At 37.4% G+C, this 26,156-nt stretch overlaps 1 protein-coding gene across 11 annotated transcripts in view; it reads left to right on the plus strand.

Moving 5' to 3' along the window:
* Dcaf6 (DDB1 and CUL4 associated factor 6) overlaps nucleotides 1–26,156 on the plus strand; it is a 110,168-nt gene that overhangs the window by 19,342 nt on the left and 64,670 nt on the right. For all 11 annotated transcript variants that reach the window (XM_040737800.1, XM_021227935.2, XM_005071385.4 and 8 more), the window contains exons 2-7: nucleotides 682–743; nucleotides 3,980–4,072; nucleotides 7,162–7,347; nucleotides 9,913–10,026; nucleotides 12,023–12,158; nucleotides 17,486–17,700. In XM_040737800.1, the coding sequence (XP_040593734.1) occupies nucleotides 682–743; nucleotides 3,980–4,072; nucleotides 7,162–7,347; nucleotides 9,913–10,026; nucleotides 12,023–12,158; nucleotides 17,486–17,700 (806 nt within the window). The remainder of the gene's footprint in view (nucleotides 1–681; nucleotides 744–3,979; nucleotides 4,073–7,161; nucleotides 7,348–9,912; nucleotides 10,027–12,022; nucleotides 12,159–17,485; nucleotides 17,701–26,156) is intronic.

Genomic DNA, 26,156 nt, shown 5'->3' on the forward strand with positions numbered 1-26,156 from the left:
GTGTACATACATACTTGCAGTTAGAACACTTGTGCACCTGTAATAAAAACATATAAATCTTAAAAAAAAATGGTGCCCGGTGTTGGTGGCACACGCCTTTAATCCCAGCATTCGGGAGGTGGAGGCAGGTGGATCTCTGTGAGTTTGAGGCCAGCCTGGTCTACAGAGGGAGTTCTAGGACAGGCTCCAAAGCAATACAGAGAAACCCTCTCTTGAAAAACCAAGAAAAAAACAAACATACTGGTGTGTCTTATTATTACTGTTTGCCACCCTGTTTAAAATGGAAAACTTAATTCCCATGATCAACTCTCTTTTATCCCCTTTGCCTTTTATTTTACTACTTAATTTGTTCATAACTGATATGCCTTTTATTGTCTTTACCCTTGCCCAAGGGAACACTGTATGCCTAGTTTCTAGAACATTATCTGGAACAGTGAGTACTGACTATTTATTTGTTGAAAGAATATTTGGAGAAACAAGTATTTATAGTGGCTTAGATCCATGTTGCCTTTTGTAAGTTAGTTATGTTAATGAGGAAATAGACTTTAGAGTGTTAATTTGTCTATTATCATTCAGTTTATAAACGTTAGAGCTGAAATTAGAGGTTGAATCATATTGTGACAGGTCCTAGGCTCTTAATTTCAGTGGATTTATGATTTACTGAATTTTCTTTTTAAACAGGAAGAAGAGAATTTATCCAAAGATTAAAACTTGAAGCAACCTTAAATGTGCATGATGGCTGTGTAAGTAGTGGTTAATTCTTAACTATAAATGACTTTAATAATATGTCTAAATGTCTGGTGAAATGTCCTGATCTTCCTAGAATGGATTATAACTGACTTTAAATATGGGAAAATAGCAGGTGGTGGCGCATGCCTTTAATCCCAGCACTCAGGAGGCAGGGGCAGGCAGATCTCTGTGAGTTTGAGGTCGGCCTGGTCTACAGAGTGAGTTCCAGGACGTCCAGGGCTACACAAAGAAACCCTTTCTTGTAATACAAAGACAAAAAGGAGGGGGTGGGGGTGATAAGGTATTGTAACATACAGTTCTAGTTCTAGTACCTTGGGAAGCCAAGACAGGTGAATCTCTTGAGTTCAAGGCCAGCCTGGCTCACATAGTGAGTTCTAGGCCAGACAGGGCTATATAGTGAGACCCTGTCTCAGAAAAAAAAAAGAAAGTAAGTAGAGGTTGTGGGGAGTTGGTGGGTGCTAGCTTTTTTCATTGTAGTATTCATAGTCAACATACTTGCCCCTTTTGCCTTGGCACATTTGGACTCAGAAAACCGCTTTATAGATTTTACTCTAGGAATGAATGAATTCTACTCTACTAAATGAATAAATATCCAGGAAAATAAGTCTTCAGGAATTCTTAGTTCATGTGGAACACTTAAGAATTGTTCACTGACAAGGGCAAAAGACTGTTATATGCCAGGTTTTATACCCCTTAGGAACCAAAGACCAAATCTTTTGTCTCTTCCAAAGAAAAGATTTCCAAATATTAGTTGTGAATACATTCAGTATTGTCTATATCTTCCCATCTTTAACCTTCTTTTAGGTTTTACTGTGTCCTCAAATTTTTTTAAAAGAAAGTAAACTGTCTCACAATTCAAAACCTGTTTTCTTTGCCTTCACACCTAATTTATGATTTGGGTGGGCATAAAATTCTAAGTTGGAGATTATTTATGTTCATTCAGTAATTTTATAGGCTACACATGTGCATCCAAACATCTAGTATAGTTGATAAGACTGATGTGAAATTAATCTGTTTTTATATTACTTTTGTGCATTAACTTGTATTAAAAATTTTATAGAGATTTAAAAAAGGTTTATTGGTGTAATTGACTGTACTTAGATGATATTGGGCACCTTCAGGGGAACATAAGCAAGTGTTCTTATTTAAAATGTGCACTTTGGTAAATTTAAATGTATATACTTATAGGTGAAGGTATCAAATTAGTTTATCAATCACCTACTAAGATCAGTTTATCCTGCCATTTCTCATGATCATAATTAACCCTAGTTGGTGTCTTTTTTTATCATTGTAATTTCATTTTTATTTTTAGGCTGATTTGCTGACAATGGGTTATCAGTTTTAATTGTGGTGTCATTTTAATAAATAGAATCATTTTGCTCTTTCCTCTTATGCCAGGGATCAAGCTCAACTCCCTGTGCATGCTGTACAAATGCTCTAACATGAGCTATGTCCCTCTGGCCTTGCATTCTTTTTGATGTTTAACTTCTTTACTTAGAATAATTATTTTGGGATTCATTTATGTTGAGGATGTCAGTGGTTATTTGTTATTGCTGACTGCTCATTATATGGGTATATGATAATTCAACTCTTCACTTGTTGGGGGGCATTATTTCTAACTATGGACTACAAAGTTTCCATGAAGCATTTGTGTACAGTTTTTGTTTGTTTTTATTCTTTTTTGATAGATACCTAGGAGTGGAATTTTCTTTATGTAGATCCAAAGTTTTGACCTGGTAGTTTTCTTTTCTCTAAAAATCTTAATATTTCTTATAAGGCCGTTCTCCTAGAAACCAAAATTCTCAATTTTTGTTTGTGGGAGACTGTCTTTATTTAGTCTTTAATTTTGAAAGGATGATTTTATGGAGTACAGAATTCTTTGTGAATGTTTTCTCTCCACACGTTATATCAGCCTACATTTCCTATTTATATATTTTCTGAGAAGACCGGTGACATTATTATCTTATTATCTTATCCTCTGTGGATAAGGTACCTCTTCTGTATTCTTTCAGGATTGTTTTATCTTTGATTTTCTTTAATTTGAAAAACACTCAGTTATTTTTGATGTAACAAACACACTTCTCACTTCAAAACCCCAAGAGGGAGTTTATTCTGGAGTCAGATATGAATTATTCTGAAAATTTTATAGTAACAGAACAAAGATACTAAAAATTACATCAATGGAAGCTTCAGGTAGGAGGCTCAGGTTTTAGGTGTTACCTGATAATTCTTAGCTCTTGGGTTGACAGACGCTTATGGCCTGCTAAGTTAGTACATTCCAAGGGTTCACCAGATAGTCACAAGGATGCTAGGTCAGACACAGGTAGGCAAGGAATGGCTATAAAGGGAGCTAAAGATAACCCCAGATAAATTGTAATCAGTCTTGGGACCTGTAGCATTCCAGCCTCTCCACATCACTTAGTTCTAATCAGTTAATTAGCCTTGTGTGGCCTCTTTCCAGGACTTTCTTTACATTCTTGAAGCTCTGTGGTTACTTGCTCTTGTCAATTTTCTCTGAGTACCCTGAATCTGTAGTTTGCTGATTGATACTATTTGAGGGCAGTCTGTCATTATTGTTTCAAATGTTTCTGCCCTTTCTCACTTTAGTCTTTTGGTATTCCCATTAAACATGGATTATATATTTTTTGTGCTTGTATCACAGTCTTTGGATATGCCAGTGGCTTCCCCCATCTCACCCCAGACTTTGTAGTTTTTAAGGTGTCTATATTTCATTGAAGTCAGATTTTTTTCAACTATGTCAAATATGCTAAGAAGCCTATCAAAGCCTTCTTCATTCCTGTTAAACTGTTACTGATCTCTAGCATTACTTTACTGTTTATTCTTTCTTAGAATCCCTCTCTGTTTTAGATCACCCATTCTGAGGTATTGTCTACTTTATTAACACCTTTGGCATGTTGTAATTCACAGTTTCCTACCTAGGTCTCAATCCCTCTGCTCATCAGGACTGCCTGGTGTCTTTGGTCATAGTGGTAGTAGTTTGTCTGGAGGATCCAAGAACAATGGTTGATTTTTGCAGTATCTGCCTTGTAGGATATAACAGTGGTTTCCAGGACTCTTGTATGTGAATCAAGAACTGACGTTTGGGTTTTCAGTCTGTAAACTTTCCCTCCTTTACTAGTGTTGTATATTTTTAACACAGGTAAGTGAAAGATGGCTTACTTCTTTTTATATTCAGTTTGCTTATGTTTCTTTTTTGTTTACTTTTTAGGTTAATACAATCTGTTGGAATGACACTGGAGAATATATTTTATCTGGCTCTGATGACACCAAACTTGTAATTAGTAATCCGTACAGCAGAAAGGTGAAGTGGTTATATATGTATAATTTAATGATAAAGGAAGCTAGGAATGAGGAAATTATAATCACAGGATAGTCATTTGTAGTAGAATATCCTCTTTATTAAAGTTAATTGTATAATTTAGACATTGTTACATGTAGGTAATGTAGCTTCCTTTGGAATGTGTAAGAATTTTTGCTTGTTTGGGTTTTTTTGTTTGTTTGCTTTTGAGACAGGAGTTTTCTGTGTTTCTCTGGCTGGCCTGGAACTGACTATGTTGACCAGACTGACCTCAAACCCACAGAGATTCTCCTGCCTCTTTTTCCTGAGGTATTAAAGGGTGTATCACTGTGCCCTGCTGCAGTATTTCCAAGTTTTCAATGTGCTTTCATTTACATATTCAATGCAAATATCCTTCACTTTACCCAAGTGGTTAATAGGCAAATGATATCTCAGTAACATTATTTGAACAAAATAAGACATTGTGTTCCTTCTTTTTATTAACATTAAGGTGTTTGAATGAGTGAATTTTCCTTACTGTTGTTATTTATTTGTAATGTATTAGAAATAACTTTATACTGGCACAGACCTGCAATCCTAGCATCCAGGAGGTAGAGGCAGAAGGATCTTAAATTCATGACTAATCTGGGTAACAGTATCCAGACTGCCTCTAGAGGCTGAAGAGGTGGCTCAGTGGTTAAGAGCACTTGTTGCTCTTCCAGGGGTCCTGAGTTCAATTCCCAGCAACCACATGGTCACTCATAGCCATCTATAATGGGATATGATATCCTCTTCTGGCCTGTAGGTGTATGTGCAGATAGAGCACCATATACATAAAAGAAATAAATCTTAAAATAAAAAAAGAAAGACTGCCTCTAAACCAGCAATAACTGTGCTCCCCTTTGGGTCACATGATATTTTAGTTTTTACTGTTTGTGAAGCAAAGCAATCTCCAAATTATAAACTGTTGTTTTCATGTTTAAGAGCACTTCAAAGGGCAAATATTGACAACAGAATTAATAGCATACATTATTTAAATTGGATTGATGGTTTTCCAAAAGTATTGGGCTTTGAATCTCTCAGTAAAGCCTTGTTCAAACTTGTATATTATCATATTCTATATCTCACAACTTAAGAATATCTCAAGTACTTTAACTTTAAATATTTAGAAGAAAATTTAAAGTGATTTTTATAATTAAAATTTTTGTAGATGATGATAGTACTCTAATGAGCTTCTCAGCATATTTAATATACTTAGTTATACCATTAATTTAATATTAAGGGATAAAACTTAAAAAGTTTAGATTATTTTGTTTTATGTGTATGAGTGTTTGGCCTGCATGTATGTATGTGCTCCTCCTGCTTACTTGGTGTCCATAAAGGTTAAAAGGTGTTGGAGCCCCTGGAACTGGAGTTAAAAATGGTTGTGAACCACCAGGTGGGTTCTGGGAGCTGAGCATGGGTATGCTGCAGTAATAGAATATTTTTTGGTACTTTTTTATTAATCCCAGTTCCCCCTCTCTCCTCTCCTCCTGCTTCCCCCCATCCCCCACTCACCTCCCATCTGCTCCTCAGAGAGGATAAGGCCTTCCCTTATCCTCCCATCATCTCCTTGAGGCAAGACCAAGGCACCTCTCCACCCCTCTCACTAGCTTGGGTCAGCAGATTCTGTGGTTTTCCCCATCATGGTCTTGACTCCTTTGTTCATATTATCATTTGTCCCTCACTTCGATTGTACTCCAAGAGCTTGGCTCAATGGTTCATTGTAGATTTCTGCATCTGCTTCATCTGTTTCTGGAAGAGGGATCGAGCTTCTCTGAGGTTATGGATTATAGGCTGGGTATCTTTTACTTTATGTCTGGTATCCACTTATGAGTGAGTACATACTGTATCTGTCTTTCTGGTTTTGGGTTACCTCACTTAGGATGTTTTTCTAGTTCTGTCCATTTGCCTTTGGAGTACCGTTGAGTAGTACTCCATTGTGTAAATATACCACATTTTATTTATCCATTCTTCAGCTGAGAGGCATCTAGGTTGTTCCAAGATCTGTCTATTACAAATAATGTTGCTATAAACATAGTTGAGCAAATGTCCTTGTGGTGTGAATGTATATTTTTTCATAATTTTTAGGGTGTCTGTTTATCTTTGGACTGTTCAGGATTTTTTTGTTTTGTTTTCTAGGTCTAGGTTATTTTTACTCTCAATGTTTAAGTACTAATGGAACCAGTTCTTGATCTGCAGTGTATATTTCCAATATCAAGTACTAATATTAACCTTTATTTCTGTCACAATAATGAATTAGATGTTATAACTTCTGCTATATACTCATCTTACCATTTTTTAAATTTGATTTTGAGTCATTTTGATTCTTGTTTTGAAAGAAAATGAATTAATCATTTAGTATATACTGTTTCAAAAGTCAGTCCAAATAATTCTTTCTTAGTTATTAAGACTTGATGAGTGAGAGAGATAAATTGATGTGGGATGTCCTTTTGTGTGCTGCAAATATGTGTTGCTTTTGTTGGTTGTTGAATAAAGCTGTTTTGGCCTATAACAGGGCAGAATATAGCTAGGCAGAAAATCCAAGCATAATTGGAGAAAGAAGGCAGAGTCAGAGAGATGCCATATAATTGCCAACGGGGTAAGATGCCAGAACATTACCAGTTAAGCCAGGGCCATGTGGTGATACAGAGATTATTAAAAATAGGTTAATTTATAAGACAGAGATGGCCAGTAATAAGCCTACGTTATTGGCCAAACCATTATATCTAATATTAGCCTCTGAATGATTATTTCATAAGTGGCTATGAGAATCTGCAAGCAGGAGAGAAACCAGTCCAGGGAACCAGAGAAAAACATTGAACTACAATAAATGATTTAAATAAGAAGTGTGCTGAAGTTGCTTTTCAGGGAAATACTACAATTGGTGATAATTATCTCAAAACAAAAGAAAATATGTGGGATTCTGATGTTTTTATAGTTTGTAATCAAACACTAATCTTTTGTTGAGAATGTTAATGAGAATTTATTACTATTAGCAATTATATTAAACATGAATGTTTCTCATTAGGAAAAAAATTACTTGCTATGAACTACATTTTTGTATGTTCTAGGTTTTGACAACAATCCGTTCAGGGCATCGAGCAAATATATTTAGTGCAAAATTTTTGCCGTGCACAGATGATAAGCAGATTGTGTCTTGCTCTGGAGATGGAGTCATATTCTATACTAATATCGAGCAAGATGCGGAAACCAACAGACAGTGCCAATTTACGTGCCATTATGGAACTACTTATGAGGTACATACAATATTGTGATTGCATGTATAAATGCATGCTTCTGTGTAAGTGTATAGATGTATTTGTGTATCTATATTTTTAGGTATAAAAATTATTGGCAGATTGTATTTCACCAAAGCACTTCTGAAAGTTTTTCATGGTTGATTTTGTGGATAAAGTTATAAAAGTAAGATTCAAGTATTAGTATTGTAAGGCGAATTAGCAGTTGCTTAAACAACCATGCCTTAAACAGGTAGTAGCCCTTCCCCTGCTTTGTGCATTTATTTATTTATTTTTAGATAATGGGTTTTATTATGGAAGGTGCCAGCTCTTTTAAGATGTTCCTGTTATTGCACTACATGGTCCTATAGTAGGTATGTCCTCTGAAATTCACTGCTTTACGAAGATTCATTTCTGTCATCCTCCCTGTGTAAGTTTATTTGTGTGGCAGTAACACAATAAAACTTTTGTGAAATAGGGTCTTACTCTTGTAGCCCCTATAGGCATGAAACTCACTTTGTAGACCAAGCTGGCCCTGAACTCACAGAAATCCATCTGCTTCTGTCCCCCAGGTGCTGTGATTAAAAGTGTGCATCACCATGCCTAGCCTCCCCCACCTCCTGTCCCCATCCCTGTCCTGTCCACTCCCCTCACCCAGCTTTGTTAATTGTTTTTGAGTCAGTTTCATGTAACTTTCCTGATCTCAAGTTTTCTGTCTAGCTGTGACTGACCTTGGATTCCTTGTCCTTTTGCCTCTGTGCCTCATGTACTGGGTATATAGGCATAGGCAACCACACCTACATGACTCCCCCATCCCCACCTGGCTAAACTGTCCAGTCTCAGCCAGACTAGAACTTGCTATGTATGTAGGCCAGGCTGGCCTGGAACTTGAGGTATGCCTACCTTTATCTCCCCAGTGCTGAGATTAAAGGTGTGTGTCACCATGCCTGTATGGCTTGAACTTTTTTACATACCATAAAATGCTGATTCTAAAGAGTTTGTTTTCCATTCTCCCTAATTTTGTTATTGTTTCTGCTTGTTATTTTTTCTGAGACCGAGTTTTATAACTTGTCTTGGTTAGCTTTGTTTGTTTTTTTGAGACAGGATTTCTCTATATAGCCTTGGCTGTCCTGTAATTCACTCTGTAGACCAGGCTGGCCTTGAACTCGCAGAGATCCACCTGTCTCTGCCTCCCAAGATTAAAGGCTGGGATTAAAGACATGAGCCACCACCGCCCATGGTTAGGGTTTCTGTTACTGTGAAGAGACACCATGACTGTGGCAACTTTTATAAAGGAAAATATTAATTGGGACAGCTTGCTTGCAGCTCAGAGGTTCAGTTCATTATCTTCATGGCAGGGAGCATGGTGGTGTGCAGGTAGACATGGTGCTGGAGAAGTAGCTGATGGTCCTGTATCATACAGGCAGCGGCAAGTTAGCTGTGACGCTGGGCAGTATCCTGAGGATAGGAGACTTCAAACCCTGCCCCCACAGTGACACACTTCCTAAGCATTTGGTTTGTGGACAGTAATATGCAAAGTAAAAAATGACCCTATTATTGAATTAAATCAACATAGCTGAATCAGTAACAACTTGCAAATATGTTTTACTGATAAAATTACTTTATAAGTAAATAATTCCACCCTGCTACCTCATTGAGGTGATATAATAATCAACACATTTCATTTGTGTTGAGTGTGCTTTTTACAATTGCCTTTCTGTGGTGTATAAGTCTTATTATTTTGAGTTGTTTATAAACGTTCAATAAAAGTAAATACCAATACTTGAAGTTTTAGAGTTTGGCTTTAAACAACACATTTTTAAAAATCTGTTAATTCTGAAAGTCAGCTAAAATGAATCTTGCTAGACTCAAATTAAAAGTGTTTTGGGTCGCTGGGCGGTGGTGGCACACGCCTTTAATCCCAGCACTCGGGAGGCAGAGGCAGGCGGATCTCTGTGAGTTCGAGGCTGGGCTGGACCGACAGCCTCCAAAACAATACAGAGAAACCCTGTCTCGAAAAACCAAAAAAAAAAAAAAAGTGTTTTGGGTCTGTGAACGTTACCGTTTTATCTTTTCCACTTCTATAACCCTTATACATGCTCTGAATCAGGGATCCTTCCTCCATCTTTTAAGTCAACAGTCTTCAAAACATTTTTTTTCCTTTCTGATTGTCCTTTTCCATTATCTTGTGATCGTTTCTGACAGATAAATTTTTGCCTCCCTCTTTGACTCATAATGACTCCTATAATTATTTTGGCTTCATATGGATAATTCACCGTACTCTTTTTGCTTTAATGTCATAATTTAAGCATATTTCCAAAGTTTAGTTATTCAAAGTTTATGATTTTGGAAAATCTTATATGAAGTTATTAATATAATATAATTTCAAAGTAATTGTTTTACAGGGCTGGTATGTCTGTGTATTCTCTTTTAAATCATGCTTTGGGTAAGTCATAGATAATGACTACTTACATGGATAGTTTTGTTGCATTTACCTTCATGGATTTATCAAACAGTGGCAATGTGTTTCTAAGCCGCCTGTTTAGTTGTTCAGTAGTGTCTCTTGTACTTTTGTTTCATCTTCAGATTATGACTGTACCAAATGACCCTTACACCTTTTTGTCCTGTGGTGAAGATGGAACCGTTAGGTGGTTTGACACACGCATCAAAACTAGTTGCACAAAAGAAGACTGCAAAGATGTAAGCATCCCAGTTTTATTTAGAAAAATTAATTATAATTCAATAAGATATCTTTGCTGATAATTTTATTTTGCTAAAATTTTTAATCACAATATTCCTTAATTTCAATGTTAATGGGGTTGAGAAACTTCTATTTCAGTTGTCCATTTAAGTATATTTATAGGGGTTTCAGAGATGACTCAGTCCTTAAAGCACTTGATATGCAAAGCATAAAGCATAAGGACCTGAGTTTCAAACCTGATAGCCCAGGTAAAAGCTGGCTTGGCAGTGTGCATCTGTAATCCTATAGGCAGATCACTGGAGCTTACTACTCAGCCACCCTAACTGAAATGATGAACTTCAGGTTAGTGAGAGACTGTTTCAAAAAATATGGTATAGAGCAGTTGAGGATGACCTCCGACTGCACCCATACTTACTCAGCACTCTCAGAATCAAAACAAAACAAAACACACACACAACAAAAAGGACTGAAAAATGTCTTTTGGCCCTAGACAGCTTCTTCCAAGAGTTTTATCTGTCATCCTCTATGAAGAGTATAATAGATCTTTAGTGAATCATTGAAGTAGGTAATGAAATAAATATTGTTCACTGTTTCACTTTTCTTTTCCAAGACAGGGTTTCTCTGTGAAACAGTCCTGGTTGTCCTAGAACTCACTGTGTAGACCACAGTGATCCACTTGCCTCTGCATCCCGAGTGCTTGGATCAAAGACATTTGTCACCACTGACTGGCATAGAAACAGACATTTTAAACACAAAATAGTGATCTCTTTTATGTAACATATAAACTCATTCATACACTGAATGGAAAGATAAAATTAAAATATTGGGTGTTTAGGGACCAGGGATGTAGCTCAGTGGTAGCTAGCATGCCATATGTGTTTGAACCTTAGTATTGAGGAAAAAGTTGTATATATATCTTCATATACATGTTTTATATACATTTTCCCAAATCTTTTAAAAGCTATTTTTAACACTATGGAGTATATCCCTCAGGAATAAAACTACTGGGGAGAAATAACTCCCTCTCCCTGAGGAGTGGCTTGGAGATGCTCTGTAGACTCAGGCCAAGAAACACTATCAGTGCTGGGACCTGTGAGCACTACTGGAGGAAAAAGGACCAGACAGGACTGGTTCTAAGCATTCAGGCAAGAAGGCAAGAGAGTTGAACAGTGAGGGTTTCAGGTGCACAGGTAAAGGGCAAGAGGGAAACCAAGCTCCTTGGTTTCTCCTTGTTTTTCATTTTCTGCTTATACAGCATAATCCTTGAGTCATCCTGCTTGAAGAGGTAGCAGAAAGCCCATCACCTTAGTACTTGCCCTTACCTTGACATAATTGCTTTGTCTTTCCATATTCTGACAGGGAAGCTCATGCTGGTTATTGTGGGCAAGGGCAATGACCCTGGCCTCCCTCCATGGAGTCCCCTCATTCTGTCCTAGGTTGCAGGTTATATACATGTTTTATGTACATATATCAGGTTCTTTGAGAATATTTGCTAAATGTGTTTCTTAGCAAATGGTGGGTACTAAAAGTCATTATTCCAAATGTTTTTAAACCATGTATTAGTCCACACTTTAGGGTGGTGTGGGTGTCCTTTTCTAAATGACATCCTCATAATGACACAAGGGCTAAGAAGTGAAAGAATTATTTCCTCAGTAAAGTTTATTATTTGTGTAGTCAGAAAGTATAAAGAAAATTCAGTGACTAAAGAATAATTCCTAACTACCAAGATGTTCAGATTATGAAATTGGTAACTGTATGTGATAGGAATAATGTGAGGTTTCCTGTGGACTAAATATGATAGAAATAAATTCTAGCAGTCTTAAAAAATAAACTATAAGAAAACCACATTGTTGTGTTTTCTCTTTTTGTTCTTGCTCACTGAATTAGAATGTCTAAGATAGGTTATTACCTTATAGTTAGAGGGAAATATTTTAAATTTAGAGTATTCACTTCTACATAGCTCTATGTAACTGATCTCGTGCCTGTCTTTTGTAGGATATATTAATCAACTGCCGGCGTGCTGCCACATCTGTGGCTATTTGTCCCCCAGTACCATATTACCTTGCTGTGGGTTGTTCTGATAGCTCAGTACGGATTTATGACCGACGAATGCTGGGCACAAGAGCTACAGGTGAGGAAATATTCGGCAAAATTTAGAACCATTCAAAGAAATGTTTATAACATTTACATTACATAGTTTTATATTTTGTTATAAAATAACATAGATTATTCTAAGAGAAAAAGTATTTTACTAATTTTTAAATGTTCTGTTGGAAATTAGGCATAGTGTTGCATGGCTGTAGTCCCAGCACTCTATAGCTAGAGGCAGGAAGGTCAGAAGTTCAGGGTCATACCTGTTTGAGGACCTTGTTTCAATAAAAAGAGAGCAGACTCTATTGGGATGATGCTTTCACAGTTTATCCTGGGGAGATGTTTCAGTGGTTAAGAGCATTTGCTACTCTTAGACAGAACCTGAGTTTGGTTCCCTGCACCCATGTTAGGCAGCTCACAACTGTACAGGATGGCTCACAACTGTCTGAAACTCCCACTCTAGAGAATCTGATGTGTGTTTTTCTGACCTCCTGGTACCTGCACCCAGGCACACCCCCCCCACACACATACACATTCAAGCAAGCACTTATACATATAAAACAAATCTGAAAAAAATTACACTTGATTTGTTTCTTTCCCAAGGATGCCATAATGAATTATTCAATGTGAGTCTCCTAAAACAATAGAAATATGTTTTCTTGAATTTCTAGAATTTAGTTATCTGAAATCAAGATGTCTTAGGGTTAATTCTAGTAGAGATGCAGGGAACATCTGTTCTGTGCCTCTTTTTCCTCATAATTGTTGCCAATTTTTGGTAATGTGAGGAGAGTACTTCAATTTATAAACCCACTATTTCTTGACAGTAATTGGAGACATATAAAGGAAAGTAGGTTTATTTATAATTTAGCCAAACTGTGGAGAGAAGGTTCCTACTTTCTTTCTGCATTTTCTGTAGCAGTATTATAATTTTATAGAAAGACTGAAATAAGAGCCAGGAAGTAGGGGTGTACAGTTCAGGCAGAACTATGTAAAATCTCTTTCTGGAAGTCATGTTCTTCCTCTAGCTGTCACCAGAGCCTTTCCTGCCTCCAACTTGACGGTCATGGGGGAATTTTAATTCTCTGAGACCCATTGTTTTAATGGTATTAAAGCCACAGAGAAAGACATAAGTGTCTTTCTTTAGACTGTTTCCTTTGCTGCCTGTGCAGTTACAAAATCAGACTTAAATTCACAGCAGCAATAGTCATAGCATTCTAAGCTAAGTAGATATAAATATATGTTACATACTATTTAATACCCAAGTCCAATTAAAAAGATCATGCATGTATACATGTACTTGTGCATATATGCAAAGATGAGTATCAAATATATATCTACATTATGTTTTGGAAATTAAAGGACTTAGGTAGAAACCACCAGTGTCAGTAATTACCAACCTAGGTTATCAGATGGGAATGAATGCCAGATGAAAGCTTTTCTGTTTTTTTTTTAATTTTATTTTTGTTTTATGTGCATGGTGTTTTGCCTGCATGTATTTCTGTGTGAGGGTGTCAGATCTTGGAGTTACAGACAGTTGTGAGCTTCCATGTGGGTGCTGGGAATTGAACCCAGGTTCTTTGGAAGAGCAGTCAGTGCTCTTAACTGCTGAGCCATCTCTCCAGCCCCTCTGTTTTGTTTTTAATCAATTTTAATTGTTTGACAGTTTCACACATTTATATATTTTGATCATATTCCTCCTCCATTCTTCTGTTTTCTCCTCCTCCCACTCTCTGCACTCCTTCTGCTCCAACACTGCCCCTCCTACGTTCATGTCACTTTCCCTCAGTGGCCTGTTGAGTTTAATAGAGTTGCGTGCATGAGCGTACATGTGGCTAATTTACTGGATATGGACAACTTGCCAGTGACTCCATCCCTTCCCTTGCACCATTAACTCCCAGTAGCTCTTCAGCTGGAGGTTGGGCCTCATGTGCTACTCTCACATCAGTGTTAGACTATCAGTGGGCTTATCTGTGCAGGTAACCACAGCTAATTGTGAGTTCATGAGTGCAGTAGCAGTATTACATTCAAGACAGCATTTCACATCACTCCTCCCCATCCTCAGGCTTTTATATTCTGAAAGCTTTCCTCTCTTGAACTGTGGTGAGGAGTCTTGTTAATTTGAGTATGCACATTTTGGATGAAATGGTATGATAATATGAAATTATAAGCTTAATTATTGCTTTCAATAGAAACAAGAAAATTTATATTTTTAGCAGGACAAGATTCAGCCATTCAGGATTACACATCTTTGGAAAGCCTTTGAATTTAGCATTCATGGGCCAATTGAACTCTCTCCTCTTGTACTGAATTGTACTGAAGACTACCAGAGTTATTAAAATTGAGATTATAAACTAGACATGGTGGTCAATGCTTATAATCTCAGAACTGGCAATGCAAGAGAAGTGAATCATGAGTTCAAGGCCAGCCTCAACTGTGCAAACAGATCACAGGCTTTCAAAATGCCAAACACTAAAGATGTAGCTTAGTGGTCAAGTACTGGCTTAGCATGTTCCTGGGTTTCATCCACACTACCACAAAAAGTAAATCAATTTTAGAATAAGAGGGGGGAGTATATGAGATGCAGCTAAATAGTATGGTCAAAAATGCCTCATAGTAAACTAATTGGAGAAACATAGACAACAGTCCTCAAACCTAACTACATAATTTACAAATAAAAGTAAAACAATTATGAGACATAGGTGCAAGAGTGGAAGTTGGATACAGACAATAAGAAAAAAGAACACAGATGAAATGATGAAATGGGTTTAAAAGTGACTTTTCAGATCCTTCAGGCTCCAGCAGCTCTCTGTGCTTCTGTGTGCTTGTGGGGGAGGAGTGAGTGACAGCCTTGGTCTCTGTAACCTCAGTGTTCTTGGCACTTGGCTGCTGGAGAGTGAGGTTGTGAGTCTTGGCAGTTCCCTTGGGTCCTGCAGGTTGAGTTTTGGGAGGAGCAGTTCTCGGCATGTAATTTCTGCTGCTTTCTCAGTAAATGCATTTTCAGTGGCAGTGGTAGGGACTCCAGGGAAACCGCTTCTGTGAGTCATTACCCATGCTTGGGATTTTCAGACCTTCAAGTGTTTCTGATACAAAGTTCATCTGTCAAATATGGCTGTAACATGCAAAGCGACTTGGAAGGAAAGAGCAAGTGTGTCCCTTCTGGGAGAATTCCTAAAAGGTCCTCTGAGCTGCTTTTCTCTCAGGTGACAGAGGCCCTGCTAGCATTGAGAGAAATGGACCAGATGGCTATCAAGGCTTCCCAGAGGTGGCAGGAATTCCTGGTATGCCCAGACACCTTGGACTTCCTGGTTCTAGTGTCTGGGAGCCAACCTTCTGTACCCTACAAACTACTTTAGGGAGCATTTAGTAAAGGACCAGAGAGCAGTGAAGTCTGCATGAACCATACCTGATAGAGGAACCTAGAAGAGAAAGACCATGCAAAGCTACAACAAAAGTAATTGTATATTGTCTTCAACATGGTTATAGAAGTTCCTGTGTAACAGCCAGAGTTAAAACAATGGTGCTTGGGCTGGAGAGATGGCTTAAGATGGAGAGAGGTTAAGAGCACTGACTGTTCTTCCAGAGGACCCGGGTTCAATACCCAGCACCCAAATGGCAGCTCACAACTGTCTGTGACTCCAGTTCTAGGGGAACCTCACACAGAAAGCAAAACGCCAATTCATATAAAATAAAAATAATTTTTAAAAACTGTGTTTAAAAAATACAAAAAATAATCGTGCTTATTGAATAAGACTTTTTTCCTTTTCTTGGAGGCCAGAAGAGTCATCAGAAATTTTTTAAAAGTTAAATTCTCTTTGAATTCATAGCCCTCTTGAGATCTTTTAGTGTACTTACATATATCATGAGCCATTATTTGTAGTAGCTATTTACATTTTTAATTTAGATATTCTTAGGTGATTGTAGGAAGAAACCTTAGTACATTCAATAGAATCAGTGCTTAAAATCTTCAACAATATGTTCTCTCAAGAATGCAAGAGGGCCAGAGAAATAGCTAAGTAGTCCAGACGACCCGGGTTTGATTCCCAGCATCCACATAGTGGTTAACAACCATTTGTAATTCCAGTCCTAGTGGATCCAGTGCCCTGTTCCAGCTTCTGTGGGTAATGAACACACATGGTTCAAAGATATACATCTGGACAAAACGCCCGTACACATAAAAAAATTCAAATTTTTTTAATGGCAAGAAAATGATTTGTCATAGGAAGTGGTTTTCTTGCATCACATATATTTCATCTTTATATCCTAACTTGGTGTTGAATTTAATATACTGAATCCCAAACCTATTAATATTCTGAGTTCTGTGTGAAATCAAAGAAATGATTTTAATATCCTGGCACCTATTAGTTATATTAATGAGGTTATTTATTTTAAAGGGTTGAAGTAGTAGTATTTGTTCAAAAAACATGATTTCTAAAATAAATGAATGATTAAATAAGTAGCCAATAAACAATTAGAATTGTATTCAGCCTATTTTGTGAAGTGTCAGGTTTCCCATTATAGAAATGATTTTATTTGAATGAAAAGTTTGTAGATGACTTAGTGCAGAAATCAACTATTAGTAAATGTTATTTCAGCAAATGATGTATTCTGAATGATGATGATGAGGTGGTTTGTTTTGTTTGTTTAAATATGCTGTATGTGTCAGCTTGACATACTTGGGAAGAGGGTCTCTCAAATGAGGAATTGTCTTAGTCAGATTGGCGTGTGCATAACCCTCTATAGCTATCCCCATTTTCTTAATTGCTAATTGATGTAGGCTCTTTGTGGGCCTGGGCTGTATAAGAAAGGTAGCTGAGCAAGCCAGGAGAAGCAAGCGAGTAAGCAGCTTTCCACCATGGTTCTTGCCTCTGGTCGTGCTTGAGTTCCTGCCCTCAATGATGCACTGTGATTGAGAGTATAATCCAAGTTTAACCTTTCTGTCTTAAGTTGCTTTTGGTGTTTGTCATAGCAACAGAACTGGAACATATGCTGTCTTTATAGCATTCTTTTTTGTTTGCTGTAAATTCTTGACTGTTAAAGCAGGGTGGTGGTGGTGTATGTCTTTAGTCCCAGTGCTCAGGAGGCAGAGGCAGTCAGATCTCTGTGAGTTCAAGGCCAGCTTGGTCTACAAAGTGAGTTCCAGAATAGGCTCCAAAGCTACAGAGAAATCCTGTCTCGAAAAACAAAAACAAAAAACAAAACATAACAGAAAAATTCTTGGCTGATAAAAAGGAAATCACCTCTTGTAGATACAGAAAGTGATAATTTTAGTTTATATTGCTACATTATTTCATGTATCTCATAATTCGGGCTAAGAGTTTTTAAAATGTTTATTTATAAGAGTATTAATTTTGAATAAATTCCTATTAGGGAATTATGCAGGTCGAGGAACTACTGGAATGGTTGCTCGCTTTATCCCTTCTCATCTTAGTAATAAATCCTGCAGAGTGACGTCTCTGTGTTACAGTGAAGATGGCCAAGAGATTCTTGTTAGTTATTCTTCAGATTACATCTATCTTTTTGACCCCAAAGACGATACAGCACGAGAACTTAAAACTCCTTCTGCAGAGGAAAGGCGAGAAGAGGTAAGTTTACTCAAAACTAGACTCTTTATTGTTAGTGATATGCCTGTAATTCCCAGGAGGAGGCAGGATAGATGATCAATTTAAGGTCATCCTTGGTTTAGTAAGTTTGAGGTCAGCCTGGGCTACAAATGTTGCTGCCTCAAAAATAAATAAATGAACAAATAGGTAGGTAGGTAGGTAGGTAGATAGGTAGGTAGGTAGGTAGGTAGGTAGGTAGGTAGATAGATAAGGAAAAGAAACAGAAAAGTTAATTGTCCAAATAAAAAAGTAAATGCATTGATTTTTTGAAAGGTTTATGATTTAGGGAACATACAAAAAATAGGCTAATAAATAGAGCTCTAGAAAAAATGAGCTAATTCTTAAAAAGAAAATATGTAATATACAATGTAATATGTATAACAACAGCATAAAAAATCAACATCTCTAGCACTTGGAGGAAAATCAGGTAAGATGAGACAATGTGATGGTAAACGTCTAAGAGATGATGTTCATGTACCAAGTGCCACCCTTATCATTCACCGTTCACACATAGGCAGTAGTTCCATCCTCTCCCAGTTGTACTTGTTTTTCACAGATTAGTATCATGTAATAGTAGCCCTAGGTACATGTTACAAAATACACATGAGAAAGTAGGACAAGTTCAAGAGGGCATTCATATAAAAGGTGAATGAATTGAATTACTGTGACCAAATTATAAAAATATGAAGCTAGAAGTGCATTTTTGATAGTATATAGGCATGGAAACATACTTGGTTTAGCTTGTTAGGCTTTTCCTAACACGCAGGCCATGTTGACCTTCAAAAACACTTTATTAAAGATTTACTTTAATATTTTAATTTTTATTATTTTGTATGTATAGTAGTTTTGCTTATATGTATTTCTATACTTCATGTACATGCTTATTACATGCCAAAGGCCAGCAGAGTGTGTCTCATCCCCTGGATCTGGAGATACAGAAGACTTTGAGCTGCCATGTGGGTGCTGGGAACCAAATTTGTGTTCTCTGGAAGAGCAGCAAGTGCTCTAAAAATTTTACAATGACCTTTGTTTGTTCTATATTTTTGCTTATTAAATGTTGTTTTTTAAATTAATTAACTCTTAATAGTGGTTTGATATTAGCTAAATGTTATTGAGCTTATATTATTTGATTTGTGGTAATAGGCATTGAATCCAGGACCTCACATTGTAGGTAAGCACTGAGTTATATTCTCAAAATGTTGCACATTTAAAGGAAGAACAGTAGCAAATTAATTCCCATGAGATGAAAAAGTAAATTCAGTTGTGAATACTGGTGACATGACCTTTCCAAGGTATGGTTGAGGGGAAGGTTTTTATTGTAGATATGAGGGAGAGAATAGCCAAAGGCATCTGGAAGAGTCCAGAGCAGAGAGAGAAAGTAGTAGACTGAATATGGCCAGCTGACTGTGTCTGCCTTGAATGGAGACAGAGGGTAGGGGAGAGTGAGAGGAAAAGACCCAGAAAGGAAGACAACAGAGAGGGAGGGACCAGAACCACAATAGCAGGGTTATAAGGAGAAATGAGAAGGTGGGGCAGGAAGGGAAGCCCATGAGCTGAAGTAGTTTAGGGTAAGAGGGTGGGGGGGAAGAGACAGGATGCCAGCATGAATTCTGAAATGTGTGACAGTTATTTGTGATACTGAGGGAGGCTGGAGGCCAGCATGTGCTTTGGTATGCTAATACATATCACAGATAGCCATTTGTCCTTTCTGCCAGTGATAAGGAAATGGTTCTTTTGGTAGATGGGAGCAGGCTTCACAACTTGCTGAGGAATACAGCTTTTATCTAACCGCCAGAACCTGGGCTTGACATGTTATTTATAAAATTAGAAAATATGTTTATTTTGTAGATGAATTTTAAGGTGTTGAATGTGATGGCATATTTGTATAATGTAGGAAAATTATAAGCTATTTATGAATTTATTGAACTGGTTGAAAATGAATTCTGCTGTGTCATTTTGTTGCTGCTGTGTAATTTCCCTTGAGACATGTGGGTAAGTAGAGTTGCAGTCAAATTCTGTGACTGAGAGATAATGAAAAACTTGGAAGTGTACAGACGTTTTTAAGTGGGCCAGCCAACGTTGCTATCATAGACTACTTAGACAAAGATGATTATATCATCAGGACTAATGCTGAATCATTTTATGGAGATGTTTTTCTTAGTATGCTTTGTTGAATCAACCAAGTTAAAAACAATTCTAAAATCTGAATTATGAATATAAATCATACCTTTATATTTAGCCAAACAGGAGTTTTATATATGTATGAAATCAATGAGCTGTTTTCATTTTAATTTTCATAGTTTTTCATTTGGTATTTTATGTTAAAACTTTAACAATAATATTTAGATAGGCTATTCTTAACCCAACAATTATTTATTTTAAGTACTTACTGTACACTTAGTTCTATATTAAACTTAAGAAAATGATTACATGAGCAGGTGGTAGTGGCATACGCCTTTAATCCCAGCACTCAGGAGGAAGAGGCAGGTGAATCTCTAAGTACAAGGCCAGCGTTGTCTACAGAGAGCAAGTTCCAAGACAGCCAGGGCTACATAGAAAAACCTTGAAACCCTGTCTCAAAAACCAAAACAAAACAAAAAAGGGAAGGAAGAAAATGATTACACAAAGATAAGGCCCCTTCATTTAAGCCAACCAACTACAGTGATCTTCCTGTCTCTGACTCTCTTCCCCTGAGTGCTGGGGTTAGGGAGATAACCTGACCACACTCACTTTTTACATGGATTCTAATAATTTGAACATAGGTCCTCATATTTATGCAGCAAATACTCTTAAGCCAGTGAGTCATCTCCCTAGTCACAATCAGTTTGTATACTCTATCATATTAATCAACTGAGAAAGCATGCTAAGTGAAAAGAGATGGGTCCAAAAGGCTACATATTCTACTATTCCATTGATATGCACTGTTATCCAGAATACACTTTTTTTTTTTTTTTTGGTTTGTTTTCTCTGTGTAGCTTTGTAGACCAGGCTGGTCTCGAACTCACAGAGATGCACCTGCCTCTGCTTCCCGAGCGCTGGGATTAAAGGCATGTGCCACCACTGCCTGACTACACACATGTTTTTTTTATTTTTAAGAGTTACTTATTTATTTTATGTATATGAGTGCTCTATAAGCTTTTGCCTGAAGAGGGCATCATATCCCGGTATAGTTGGTTGTGAGCCATGTGGTTGCTGGGAATTGAACTCAGGACCTCTGGAAGAACAGCCTGTTAAGTGCATTCAGTGCTTTTCACCTCCGAGACATCTCTCCAGCCCCAAATACACATATCTTTAGAGAGAGAGAGAGTCGATTATTGTTTTTCTTTTTTTGGGAGGGTTGGTTTTTTTTTATTTTTAAATTTAAATTAGAAACAAGGTTGCTTCACATGTCAATCCCAGGTTACTCTCCCTTTCCCTTCCCTCCTCCCATGCCCTCCCACCAACCCCCCAATATCCCCTAATTTCCCCAAGGAGGGTGAGGCCCCCCCATGGGGGTGTCCATAGTCTGTCATTTCATCCAGGGCAGGGCCTAGACCCTCCCCCAAGAGTCCAGGGTGAGAGTGCATCTCTCATTGTTGGATGGACACCCAAAGTGCATTTGTATGCCAGAGATAAATACTGATCTACTACCCAAGGCCCAATAGATTGCCTAGGCCTCCTCACTGACACCCACGTTCGGGGGGTTGGGGGGTCTTGATCACTCCCATGCTGGATTCCCAGCTATCAGTCTGGGATTCAAGAGCTAACTCTTGCCAGGTCAGTTGTTTCTGAGGGTTAAACCAGCCCAGTCTTAACCCCTTTGCTCATCTATCCTCCCTCCCTGTCACTGGGTTCCTTGAGTTCAGCTCAGTGTTTAGCTGAGGGAGTTTTCCTCTGCTACCATCAGCCATTGGATGAAAGTTCTGTTTTCCAGACTCTCTGGCCATGGGATTGTATGCTGGCACTCCCCAGATCTATGTCTAAAATCCATATATGAGAGAGTACATACCATGTTTGTGGAGAAAGGGAACACTCCTCCATTACTGGTGGGAGTGCCAACTTTGGAAATCAATATGGAGATTCCTCAGAAAAATGGGAATCAGCCTACCACAAGACCCAGCAATTCTAGTCTTAGGCATATATCCAAAAGATGCCCATTCATACAACAAGGACATCAGTTCCACTATGTTCATAGCAGCATTATTCTCTACTGAGAATTCTCTATTTAGTTCTGTAGCCCACTTTTTAATTGGATCCTTTGGTGTTTTGGAGACTTGCTTCTTGAGTTCTTTGTAGATTTTGGAGATCAGCCCTCTGTCAGATGTGGGCTTAGTGAATAACTTTTCCCATTCTGTGGGCTGCCTTTTTGTCTTGCTGACTGTGTCCTTTGCCTTACAGAAGCTTCTCAGTTTCAGGAGGTCCCATTTATTAATTGTTGACCTCAATGTCTGTGCTACTGGTGTTATGTTCAGGAAGCGGTCTCTGGGACCAGTTCATTCAAGGGTACCACCCACTTTCTCTTCTAAGTGTTTCAGTATGGCTGGATTTATGTTGAGGTCTTTGATCCATTTGGACTTAAGTTTTGTTCATGGCGATAGACATGGATCTATCAGTATTTTTCTACATGCCAGCCTCCAGTTATGCCAGCACCATTTGTTGAAGATGCTTTCTTTATTCCATTGTATATTTTTAGCTTCTTTGTCGAAGATCAGATGTTCATACATGTATGGATTAATATCAATTTGATTCCATTGGTCTAGAAAACAGCCAATACCAAGCTGTTTTCTAGACTATAGCTCTATAATAGAGCTTGAAGTCAAGAAAGGATGATGCCTCCAGATGTTGCTTTGTTGAATAAGGTTGTTTTGACTATCCTGGGTCTTTTGTTTTTCCATACAAAATTGATTATTGTTCTTTCAAGGTCGGTGAAGAATTGTGCTGGTATTTTAATGGAGATTGCATTGAATCTGTAGATTGCTTTTGGCAGGATTGCCATTTTTACTACATTGATCCTACCTATCCAAGGGCATGGAAAATATTTCCATTTTCTGGTGTCTTTAATTTCTTTCTTTAAAGACTCAAAGTTCTTGCCATACAGGTCTTTCACTTGTTTAGTTATCATTACCCCAAGGTATTTTATGTTGTTTGTGGCAATTATAAAGAGTGATATTTCTCTGATTTCTTTCTCAGCCCTTTTATTGTCTGTGTATAGTAGGACTACTGATTTTCTTGAGTTGATCTTGTATTTGTATCCTGCCACTTTGCTTAAGGTATTTATCAGCTGTAGGAGTTCCCTGGTAGAGTTTTTTGGATCACTTATGCAAACTATCATATCATATGCAAATAGTGAAAGTTGTACCTCTTCCTTTCCAATTTGTATACCCTTGATCTCCTTTTGTTGTCGTATTGCTCTAGCTAGAACGTCAAGTACAATATTAAACAGGTATGGAGAGAGTAGACAGCCTTGTCTTGTTCCTAATTTTAGCGGAATCACGTTGAGTTTCTGTCCATTTAGTTTGATGTTGGGTGTTGGTTTGCTGTATATAGCTTTTATTATGTTTAGGTATGTTCCTGTTATCCCAGATTTCTCCAAGACCTTTATCATTAAAGGGTGTTGGATTTTTTCAAAGGCTTTTTCTGCACCTAGTGAGATGACCATGTGATTTTTGTTTTTCAGCTTGTTTATCTGGTGGATTACATTGATGGATTTTCATATGTTGAACCATCCCTGCATCCCTGGGATGAAACCTACTTGATCGTGGTGAATGATTGTTTTGATGTGTTCTTGGATCCGATTTGCCAGTATTTTATTGAGTATTTTTGCATCAATGTTCATGAGGGATATTGGTCTGAAGTTCTCTTTCTTAGTTGTGTCTTGGGTATCAAGGTTATTGAAGCCTCCTACAAAGAGTTTGGCAAAGACCTTTCTGCTTGTGTTGCATGGAATACTTTGAGAAGAAATGGTATATGCTGTTCTTTGAATTTCTGGTTGAATTCTGCACTGAGGCCATCTGGACCTGGGAAATTTTTTGGTTGGGAGACTTTTGATGACTGCTTATATTTCATTAGGGGTTATAGGTCTATTTAAATTGCTTATCTGTTCTTGATTTGTTCAGAAAATTGTCCAGTTCCTTTAAATTTTCAAATTTTGTGGAGTACAGGTTTTCAAAGTATGACCTGATGATTCTCTGAATTTCCTCAGAGTCTGTTGTTATGTCCCCCTTTTCATATCTGATTTTGTTAATTTGCATATTCACACTCTTCTGTTTGGGAAGATTGGAAAAAGGTTTGTCTATCTTGTTGATTTTCTCAAAGAACCAACTCTTCCTTGCATTGATTTTTTTGTACTGTTTTCCTAGTTTCTACTTTATTGATTTCAGCCCTCAGTTTGATTATTTCCTTGTGTCTACTCCTCCTGGGTGAGTTTGCTTCTTTGTGTTCTAGAGCTTTCAGCTGTGCTGTTAATTCTCTAGTGTAACTATTCTCCATTTCTTCATTTGGGCACTTAGTGCTATGAACTTTCCTCGTAGCACTGCTTTCAAAGTGTCCCATAGGTTTGGGTATGTTGTGTCTTCATTCTCATTGAATTCTAGGAAGTCATTAATTTCTTTTTTTAATTTCTTCTTTGATCCAGGAATGGTGCAATTGTGCATTATTCAATTTCCATGAGTTTGTAGGGTTTCTGCAATTTGTGTTGTTCTTGAATTTTAACACATGGTGGTTTGATAAGATGCATGAAGTTATTCCAATTTTTTTGTACCTGTTGAGGTTTGATATGTTGCCAAGTATGTGGTCGATTTTTGAGAAGGTTCCATGTGGTGCTGAGAAGAAGGTATATTCTTTTTTATTTGGATGAAATGATCTATAGATGTCTGTTAATCCCAATTGGGTCATAACTTCTATTAGCCCCTTTGCTTCTTTGTTAAGTTTCTGTCTGGTATTCCTGTCTAGTGGTGAGAGTGGGGTGTTGAAGTCTCCCAGTATAAATGTGTGGTACTTTGTATGTGATTTGAGTTTTAGTAATGTTTCTTTTACGAATGTGGATGCCTTTGTATTTGGGGCATAGATGTTTATAATTGAAATTTCATCTTGGTGGATTTCTCCTGAGATGAGTATGTAATGACCTCGTTCATCTCTTTTGATTGATTTTATTTTAAAATCTCATTTGTTAGATATTAGGATTGCTACCCCCGCTTCCATTTGATTGGAAAATCTTTTCCCAACCTTTAACTCTGAGAAAATGTCTGTCTTTGAGGCTGAGGTGTGTTTCTTGTATGCAGCAGAAGGATGGGTTCTGTCTTTGAATCCATTCTGTTAGCCTGTGTCTTTTTATGAGCGAGTTAAGACCATTAATATTGAGGGATATTAATGACCATTGATTGCTCATTCTTCTTTGATTTGGAATGGTTGTTGTTGGTGGAATTATGTGTGGAATTCCACCCCTTTTTTCTTTTTGCTGTTCGTAAAGTGGGATAATCTAATGCCTATGTTTTTCTGGTTGTAGTTAACTTCCTTGGGTTGGAGTTTTCCTTCTAGAACTTTCTGTAGGGCTGGGTTAGTGGATATGTGTTGCTTGAATCTAGTTTTGTCATGAATATCTTGTTTTTTCCATCTATAGTGATTGAAATCTTTGCTGGGTATAGTAGTCTGGTCTGGCATCCATGGTCTCTTAGTGTTGGTAGAATATCTATCCAGGACCTTCAGGCTTTCAGAGTTTCCATGGAGAAGTCAGGTGTAATTCTGATAGGTTTGCTTTTATATGTTACTTGACCTTTTTCGTTAGCTGCTCTTAATATTCTTTCTTTATTCTGTATATTTGGGGTCTTGATTATTATGTGGCAAGGGGACTTTTTTTGTGGTCCACTCTATTTGGTGTTCTGTAAGCTTCTTGTACCTTCATTGGCATGTCTTTCTTTAGGTTGGGAAAGTTTTCTTCTATGATTGTGTTGAATATATTTTCTACCCCTTTGAGGTGGTTTTCTTCACCTTCTTCTATACCTATTATTTTCAGGTTTGGTCTTTTCATGGGGTGTCATATTTCCTGGATGTTTTGTGTTAGGGATATGTTGGACTTAAGATTTTCTTTGGTCAATGAATCAATTTCTCCTAGTGTATCTTCAACACCTGAGATTCTCTCTTTCATCCCTTGTAGTCTGTTGGTTATGCTTGTATCTGTAGTACCTGACCGTTTGCCAGCTTTTCTATTTCTAGCTTTCCTTCAGATTGTTCTTTTTTTTATTTCAGTTTTCAATCCTTGCACTGTTTGAATTGTTTCTTGCAATTTTTGCTTTGTCTTTTTGTCCATTTGTTGCATTTTTTAAATTTTTTGGTTTATTCTTCCATTTCTTGCATTTTTTGGTTTGCTTTTTCTTCCATTTCTTTGAGGCATTTTTCCTATATCCTCTTTTAGGGCCGCTATCATTTTCATGAAGTTGTTTTTAAGGTCATTCTCTTCTGCC

This window comes from Mesocricetus auratus, unplaced genomic scaffold, assembly GCF_017639785.1.
Source record: "Mesocricetus auratus isolate SY011 unplaced genomic scaffold, BCM_Maur_2.0 Super-Scaffold_100676, whole genome shotgun sequence".
Classification (NCBI taxonomy): domain Eukaryota; kingdom Metazoa; phylum Chordata; class Mammalia; order Rodentia; family Cricetidae; genus Mesocricetus; species Mesocricetus auratus.